This window comes from Periplaneta americana, chromosome 14 (assembly GCF_040183065.1).
Source record: "Periplaneta americana isolate PAMFEO1 chromosome 14, P.americana_PAMFEO1_priV1, whole genome shotgun sequence".
NCBI classification, from domain to species: Eukaryota; Metazoa; Arthropoda; class Insecta; order Blattodea; family Blattidae; genus Periplaneta; species Periplaneta americana.
In genome coordinates, this window is record NC_091130.1 from 128,211,448 (window position 1) to 128,221,488 (window position 10,041).

The window sequence follows — 10,041 nt, forward strand, 5'->3', positions numbered from 1 at the left end:
GTTAATGCTTTAAAAGTGTGAAAGATTTCCATATCGACATCAATTGCATGTGGGATCATGAGGTGACATGAAGCAGGAGTGAAATTTATTCACGTCATTGGATATTAGGTGCTTTACGAATTAGTTTTATTTATTTAATTTAGAAATTTCTCTTTGTTGAATATCTTCCCTATACATTTCAGTAACACATTTTATCTTAATGGTGGTAGTGGAGATATTTTAGAACTGTATGACAGGGAATTGGTTGTATGTTTTATTGCAGGCAAAGCCGTCTCCGATATGGTATTTGGTCTACAGCTTGCAACCACAGTACCAAGTGTTACTACTACTGTTTCTCGCAATCATGTGTGTCGATGTGGGCGAGCCTACAAGCAGATCAGCAGCCTAAACAGGCACATGAGATATGAGTGTGGACAAACAAAAAAGAATCACATGTGTCAACTGTGTGGTAGGAAGTATTATCGACCAGATACACTGCAAGAACACTTTCAAACATGTTTAGCAAAATACAGGGAACGAATGGGTTCTGAGTAGTTTACACCCTTTAATTTTCAGAAGGTATAGTAATGAACTGGGACATCGAAAAATTGATTTGTATCAGAACATAATTGTGATTTGGCATGGATATTACATTTTATGTATTATTTAGTGCTTTATGTATAGCTGCAGACATGTTGCTGCTGGTTGACCATAAAAGATGTAATTTTTAATATTAGACATGCTTAGTAACGTGAACTCTGTATATACGAATTTTGTTTTGCAGCTCTCTTAATGTTTTGTCTTAAATGTGACATTGTTTGCTGTATTTTAAGTAAATCAAATGAAATATGGTTTGTGAAAGACTTGTTTCAATTTCAAGATAATGAATTCTATACAATTTTCGAAGCTCACAGTATGTTACGAATTAACTGCAAAAGTGTACTCTTCTTCCATTCTGATGCTTAGTATTGTCTCAACTCTACAAAATTATAACTTCGTGTGTGTGTTTTATGCGGTGCAATGAATTATAAGTGGACTGAAATTTGTATACATTACACATTGCCAAAAAGTTCAATATTGGACTATGAAGTTATTAAAATACACTTTCGTATTTCACACGAACAGAACACAAGTTACTTGATGTTTGTTAGAACTTCTTTAAGTTACTTTTTCATTCATCACACACATAATAGCATTTTAAAATATGTTCGAACGAGAATCATTTCCATTCATTACAGGTGCTGTGAGGGTATGGACAGAATGCTAATTCAATTTATGTAAAATGTACGCATATTAAGGCTACATTTTCTGTTGTTTTTTGTTACATTCATGTTAAGAGATTATAAAACCTCACACAAAATATCAAATTGGTCAGAATATGAATATTTGTTGTGTTTAAATCTAGAATTGTGTACAGCCCTTCTTTTTTTTAATTATTTATTTTAGTAACACATCTTTACGTTAGTTGATTTAATCAATGCCTTTGCATACACATTGATTTCAATTTTTTAACTCCTTTTTTCTTTCATCGCATTCTTTAGATTTACATATGTCACTGGGATAAATTCATAAATGCAAAATGCATGGGTTGATCAATTTTCTCCACCCGTGAATAATTTATTCTTAAGAAATAAAAAAATTTGGTTACCTTATTTTTCGTCTTTCCATAGGTTGATTGATACAATTTGTCCCATTGGCCTGTAGACTGCTGCAGAATTTTTTTCCAATTTCTGCTAACCATTCATTCACAACTTCCATCTGTGTTCTTTGGGCTTTGGGAACAATTTGAAGTCAATTGGTGCTAGCTCTGATGAGTAGAGTGGATGTTTACCAATCCTGCATTGAGTGTAACAGACATAGCAACACAGGTGTGACTGGGTGCATCGTTCTGGTGATAGAGAACTCCTTTGGTCTTCTTTCAATGCCACATTTTGATTTCCCTCCGCAATTTTGATAATAAGTTTATTTGCATAGTAAATTCCTGCGATTGTAGCTTCTTTTTGTAAGTAAATGACAATGTTACTCATTCTGCTTCCAAAAAAAAATTGAGGCCATAACTTTGCAGATGGTTGTGTTTTGAATTTACTTGGATATGGGTAAATTTTATGCTTCCACTATTTATTTTATAATTTGGTCTCTGGTGAGTCATAGTAGTGAACCCAATCCATGGTTGCAAACCTGCCATTGAAGTTCTTCTGTTTGTTTCTCCTGTTCAATCTTAGGAAAAAGTTTTGTCGCACAGATACTTTATAAGTCCCAGGAAGGAGGCAGTGTGCACGATCAGACATACAACGAAACAAAACTAATTTTATTACCTCAACTAGTCCTTCTCTTTTGAACAAAGTTGATCATCATCTGATCATGTGCAGTGCCGCCTTTCTGGGACTTAAAGTATCTGTGCAAAAATAACTTTTTTCTAAGACTGTGTACATTATTAGCATACACTGAACTATCACAACTCGAGATTGCTTGTGAATGTGAGTTAACATTTGAAGGGTCCACGGAAAGAACATGCTAAGGTCACTTTTCTTAAATTTTACAGGAGAGCATTTCTTAACTTTATACACTTATAAGATGCTATGAATTTACATCTCATTTAGTTTAATTTTCCATGTTACAGTGCAGGCTTTTTGCCATTCTGATTCACTTTATGAGCTAGCAGATAGAATAAAAAATCAAAAAGTGACTTAGCATGTTCTTTCCGTGGTGGCATCCATCTTGCTGTTAGTTCCCCCCCCCCCCCCCCAATGCTAAGTCTTTCCAGTCTGCTGTCAAAAAAATCTGAAAGTTAAAATTTATAAAACAGTTATATTACCGGTTGTTCTTTATGGTTGTGAAACTTGGACTCTCACTTTGAGAGAGGAACATAGGTTAAGGGTCTTTGAGAATAGGGGCTTAGGAAAATATTTGGGGCTAAGAGGGATGAAGTTACAGGAGAATGGAGAAAGTTACACAACACAGAACTGCACGCATTGTATTCTTCACCCGACATAATTAGGAACATTAAATCCAGATGTTTGAGATGGGCAGGACATATAGCATGTATGGGCGAATCCAGAAATGCATATAGAGTGTTAGTTGGGAGGCCGGAGGAAAAAAGACCTTTAGGGAGGCTGAGACGTAGATGGGAAGATATTAAAATGGATTTGAAGGAGGTGGGATATGATGATAGAGAATGGATTAATCTTGCTCAGGATAGGGACCAATAGCGGGCTTATGTGAAGGCGGCAATGAATCTCCGGGTTCCTTAAAAGCCAGTAAGTAAGCTAATTCTTCAGTCAAAATATTGTATACAGTACCTTAAGATAAGTTTCTTTTTTTCTACAGTTTACCTGACTTGCTCTCGTCGGTCTTGCAATATAGTTAGTCACAGGTGCACCATCAGCATGTTGGTCTTCACACTATTTTCTACCACACTTTAACTCTTGGCACCATTTGTCTTATCTGTATGATTCCAAAAAAAAAAAAAAATAGGACTTCAGTATTGATGAAAGTTCGCCTGTATGTACGCAACAAGTTTGTCATGTTATTCACAATGTTATATCTGGAACTTAGTAAAATTAAGCGGGAACTTTTTTCTAGAACTGTACATTCACCCTGTCTCCCATAAATCAGGATGCATTTGAGTGGGATTCATCCATTTTTTTTTCTGAAGGTACTTTATCACAGCTCTTTAGGCAGTGTGATCTATTTTAAAACTGTGTGGTATTGTTACCATCTAATGGCTGTTGTGACTTAACAGAAGCAGATAAAGAGTTGTAAATGTTTTATTTTTATTCCCATATAAGGGTGGTAAACATAGGAAATAAACAATGTCATCTGCTTTGGAAGTGTATAAATAGTGAAGCAAATTGATCACCCCACATGTATTGATATGTTTTTATCTTATGGTACAGTAAATTCATATGAATGTCTTTACTGTTGTTGTTTCAGTTAACTTGTCTGAACCTCACAAGTGATACCAACAAGGCACCACTTACGAGACAACTAGGCCAGGAAATAATGGGGTAGGGTGACCATTTCCTTTCCCCTCTCCATTGAATACATTGCCAGGATTAGCTACATATGGAGGGAGAAAGGAGCTGGCATACCTACCCCATTATGTCCTGGTTTAGTTGCCTCATAAGCAGTGCCTTGTTGGCATCACTTGTGAGGTTCAGACCTGTCTTCGGACAGTTACTGAAGGGAAAATAAATTTATACTTTTTACACGTAGCTTATGTAGTCATCAAATGGTACATATTTATTATTTACATTAGAATTCACAGGGGAAAATGTGTTCAATTTATGCCTCCTGTAGTTACATGTTGAGTTTCCAAAAAACACTTTTATATTAAAGTAGTTTCCTTTTCCAGAACACATCAGACTTCTTGGAAACTTTGTATAATTTATTAATTTATGAAAATAAAGTTGTCTCCAGATGGTCATGTTATTCTTTCTAAGCATAGTCTAAATTATTTATAATGGATGGTCTCCATTTGAGGTTTCTTTAAGGATGTAAGCCTCTTGCAACCCACATCTTCTACTTTATTTTCTATTTTTGTCAGTTGACTGCATTGTCAGTAGTGATATTAGACCACAGTCACACCCATTCACAAAGGAAGGGAAGTTGGAAGAGGAATAGTTTGTTGGCAATCTTACCTTTGTGACATGATTAGTTCATGTACCATAAACAAACATTATTTAATATGTGAAGAAATTTGCAAACTTATAGTCTGCAAATTCTGCCTTTTGAACTGATCTTCCAATGAAAATGAACTGAAAATACTCTTCATGCTGTTACAGCTCATAAAATTCATCGTCATTGTGTGTGGGGTAGAATTGTTAAGTCATCATAATGTTCTTTTATTTCAGTGAAAGTATTGGAACATTTTGGACCTCCCCAGTAAGCTGGGGTGCACTCTTTGGGAACCATTAAATTACAGTAAATCGATCATTATATGATCCGTTCAGAGCAGAAGTGGTGTAAGTCAAAAATGGATAAAGAGGGTTAAAGTAAACATTCTGTAAAATACAGATCAAAGTAGCAATTAATATTCAATTTATTTACACTATTAGTAGTCAGTGGACAGCAAGAAAGACATATTAATTGTTACTTTGCGCTGTATTTTATAGAATGTTTACTTTAACCCTCATTAGCCATTTTTGACTTGCACCACTTCTGCTCTGAACGCCTCATATATAAATAATAAAACGAAAATTCGAGCCCTGAGGAGTGTACAGCTGCAGCTTTCACTAACTGAGAAGTACACTTCATTCACACTTTTTAATGTTTCTATTGATGAAGTCATTAAAAAGAATTGGCAGATGGCACTAAACGACATTTCATCAATTAAAAACATAAATTTTAATACCTTACCCTTTGCTCATAATAGCAAAGATCTGAGAATAAAGTCCAGAAAGCTAAGTCAGTTGATAATAAACACTGTATGACAATTTCAACAAATAAAACAAAATGGCATACTGAAGACTAAAATCCATGCACTAAAGTCGTACAATAGACCCTTTTTAATTCAGTCTCTTAAGGAAAATAAAAAAAAAAATTAGAAATATCCGAAGTTCTACTTAATCAGCTTTGTTTTTTAAGAAAATTCATATCAATAAAAGAATTACACATTTATATACAGAGTGTCCGACAAGTCCCACATCACAGGATAAATTATAGCCCTAAATCTGTGCTTGATATGAGCGCCTCCAAGTTCATAACATGCCTGGAGGTGAAACTTCATGCTATTGAGAATGCGATATATCATATTGGTGGTGGTTTTTTACGACACTTTTCCTCGTTCTGTGTTTATAGATGTTGCATATCACGAATCTTCACTTTATACACCTTTTCCTTCAGATAACCCCATAAGGCAAAGTCAAGGGGGTTTAAGTCTGGCGACCTTGGAGACCATTCTCTGTCCTCTGTGTCCTATCAACCGATTATGGAAGTGCTCATCGAGCCAACTCTGAACACTACAAATTTTATGGTATTACCTATGATGTTGGATTTGTCGGACACCCTGTATATAATATACAGTAATGAGTAATGAATGTGCAGTATAATTTATCTCAACTACTGCCATGTTTTATCCATCTTTACACAAAAATTAGGCTACCAATAAAAAAAAAAATACACCAATTTCCTTCCAATGCTTCGGCATTGTGAATGCAGAAGAGTCATTAACACACTTATGTACATAAAATAGTGAAAATATTTTTTCACCATGCTGGTCTGCCACATCATTGAAGCATTTTCTAAATGGTAAACAGAAAATATAGTCAATGGATATGTGCAGACAGTCCTTCCGATCAGATTGAAGCAACCTGCTGACCAATAATCGATGCGGTCCTCCATTCATATTGAGGGTTGAAATTGGATGATGCAGCTGCCTAATTGTAAAAACTAGGTGTAAAAAAAGGTGTAACTTGCTCAAGAAAATTCATAGTTATTCATTCGATTCCCACACATTGTGATATAAGCGGAAATGAGCCGAGATTCTAGCAAAGAAAGACATTAAGATTGAACAAAAACAAAATTAATTTTTCATATTATTCAATAAAACAAGTTATTAAAAATAATTATAATGTTGAAATATTAAATAATACAGAAAATTCTCATTGGAAAATTTACTAGAAAGACCTCATTTAGTTCCTGAACTGCCACATAAATCTACTGAGACCATCAGAGGTGTACGCAGAATTTTGTCAATGGTGAGATCTTCATTAAAATTGTTTACAATTTACATTATCGGAATTTTAAATGTTGTGTATTATTATTATTATTATTATTATTATTATTATTATTATTATTATTATTATTATTATGTTGCGGTATATTTAATCCGTATAATTTTTTTTCACAGCCATCCAATTTTTAACAAACAGGAAGTTAAATTTCATATTGTGTTGGCATCATTTCATTACAAGATCGGTACTACATTATAGGTCTCTCTATTATAAAGATAAAATTGTTATAATTCGAATGTGCCACAGCACCAAGCACAGGGATTATATTAGGAGGGGTAGGACGACTATACCTTATGTCGATGTAGATTTTGTTACTCTGACAGTGAAAAATTAAAGGGAAAACGATTATTCATTAAAATAATTTCTCAAATCTAAATGTATAATTTTTTTTTTTAAGTTCAACGTGGGGGTGTTCAAACCCAGTAACCCCTCCCCCTTTGCATACACCTCTGGTGGCTATGTTCATGATCATGACTGGGTAAACATAGAATTGGCAACCTATCTACTCCAAATGGTGTATTGTCTTCTCAAGAAGAGGAAGTGATTATGAATCATTTAACACACTTAAGCACTTTAACAAAATAAGTCTTACATCTAAATACTGGGAAACAAGAGAGAAAATAACTCGATTGTTAAATCAAGAGCTTTAGATACCCACCAACATATCAACACTTTAATTTACCTGCGGTCGGTCACTGGAATAGTTTCAACAACCTTTTTTTATTTACTGTGTACATGTTGATCATTGTAAAGTTTAAAAATATAATTTTAATGTGTGAATCATTAAAACCGAAATTTCCACGAAACTCTTTCAGACTTTTCTTAGTTGGACACTTAGTTGAAATCTACGAAGATCTGGCTTCGAATTACCCAAATGTAAGCTTCGACAATTTAAATTATGAATTTAAAAACATTGGGTTTTTTTTATGAATTTCATGGGGAATAAATATTTATTCAAATTATCCAATGTCGAATTAACCATTTACGAATACAGTATCGGCATATAAGACACACCCTGTTTTTCACACCCATTTTCAAAGAAAAGTACGTCTATATGCGTAAATATATGTTAATATGACATTTGAAGGGTTCAGAACCATAGTGGGCCATGCACCATTTACTAAAACCGTAGAAAACAAGGGTTAAAATGAAGTTATTACCATAATTCAATGGAAACATATAGCAAGTAATATAAAGTATACACATTCAAACTTAATGATATGTCAATCCTCATTAAACTATGGTATTCACTTAACTTTAACCCTTGCCTTCTCCATTTTTAATAAATGGCGCTTGGCCCTTATGGCTCTGAACCCTTCATTTCTTCTTTCTGTAAGGAATCATCTTCTAAAGTTTATCTCCACATTTTAAGTTCACTCTGGAGAAATCATGTCTAGTGCATGTCAGACATCAGAATAACAGAAGGCCTAATAATGGTTTATTTAAGTATAATCCTACTGGAAAGAAATTTGGGTCGTCCCTTAAAAAAAAGGTGTGAACAATTTTGAGAACATCGAATCCTCTGACTAATGATGATGATGATGATGATGATGATGGATATTCTGCACCCGCAGATTATGCAGTAGTGAACTTTGTTCTCACACCTTTTCTTTCGTGTATACTATAGACTCTTTGTAAACCTTTTCAGTAGGCATGAAGACTGACTTCCTGTACAGGAATCATGCTATATAAACTCCAAGATCCTACAACACCACATGGCTGAAAGGTATGTGATATGAAGCTTTTTTTTCTTTCATTTCTTCTCTATTTCTTTTCCTCCCTTCCATGTCGTTTTTTTTCTGTTAGTCTTGTTCGCTTTTCTTCTCCTCCCAGTTTCATTCTAATTCCCAATTCTCTAAAAATTCTTAGATGTATACAAAATGAAGATGCTTGATTTGTAAATGCATGCAATTCAACAAGTCTAACGAAACTAATTTCAATTTCACAGATTCGTTAAATAGATATATTGAGACATGATGTGATGTTTAGTTGCTTCATACAGAGTGAAGATGTGAAGAGAATAAAAAATCTTTAGCACATCTTTTTATCCACTTGGATTATGTAATTATGTAATGTGGACTTTACATCACTAATAAAAATATTCTAAACATTCATTACGCAACAAGTTAGATAATGATAGTTCTATTACGCAACAAGTTAGGTAATGATACTGCAATTACCTAACTGGTTGCATAATGTGAACTACATATAAAATAAAATAAAATGCAATTGATTTTATTTATTATAAACATATCTTATAGGGGATTTCGATGGTACTAAACATTCAATTGCAGAATGCGCAGCATTTTCAGTATCTGAATCCTCGTTTGAACTCATTTTAACAATGTTTGTTTATTTCTCCTAGTACTGCTCTTCTGTTATAAACAAAAACCTATGGTGTTCGAAACTAATAAAACAAATATAAATGAATCACCTTTCGCAGGAAGAAGCTAACAGTGACCTTGCCACAAAAGATATGTTCAAAACTAATAAAAATAATACTATTATTTTTATTTAAAAATTTTAATTTTTTTTTATCACAGAGGATGAAACATTGTACTATATTGTTAGCGTAACTTCATATTACTCATATTGTAATATGAAATGTTATGATATTCGTATCATATATACCTAATACATACATTACAACTCTTTTAAATTAAATTACTCTGAACTTGTGAGTAAACAGAGAATTTACTTAATATGAATTCAGATTTAGCCTCGTGACAAGTGAGAAATAATCTAGAAATCATATGGGAAAGTGTGCAATCAGATTGGCTTGTGTAAAATGAAAGAGGATGCAGAGGACGGAAACAAGGAGAAAAGTAAGTAACTAATTACATGGATGTAGGTATTTGGGATGCATAAATACTTACGACATGAGTGTATTGAAAACATTTACACTTCTACATATGTAATGATATTGGTTTGAAAGTTCACAGTTTTGCACCTGTTACTATAATTTTTTTTTTTTTACAAAGATACTTTAGGATTCTGAGTTATTAAAACAAAACATACACTTAACTGTTAATAACTGAAAAGGAATATGCCATGGCTACCAAGAATGTTCAGACTTAATCCTGTCAATGGAATTGTGCTGAAGCTCTTGGGTAAATTTTGTTGCTGTAAGTGTCGAATGTTTTGCTGAATACAAAATTTTTCAGGAATTTGTAATGGACAAACTAAAAGTTACTTAATTTTTTTTTAAGCATTAAAATATAAATGTATAAAGTATTGCATAATGTATTACTGTGACTTTTTTTCTGGTATCACACTGTGATAACTTCCTAATTGACATAAGTCACTAAAAAAGTCTCAAAATAGTATA

The 10,041-nt window shown here is 33.4% G+C and overlaps 1 protein-coding gene across 45 annotated transcripts in view; it reads left to right on the forward strand.

Moving 5' to 3' along the window:
* The window catches only part of LOC138713728 (longitudinals lacking protein, isoforms H/M/V-like), a 614,547-nt gene that overhangs the window by 76,001 nt on the left and 528,505 nt on the right, over positions 1-10,041 (forward strand). Inside the window, exon 5 of one of the 45 annotated variants that reach the window (XM_069846089.1) lies at positions 263-784. The exons of the other annotated variants lie outside the window; for them this stretch is intronic. Within the exon in view, the coding sequence (XP_069702190.1) occupies positions 263-534 (272 nt within the window). The 3' untranslated portion in view covers positions 535-784. Of the gene's footprint in view, positions 1-262; positions 785-10,041 lie in introns of those variants that run through there. 45 annotated transcript variants of the gene reach the window in all.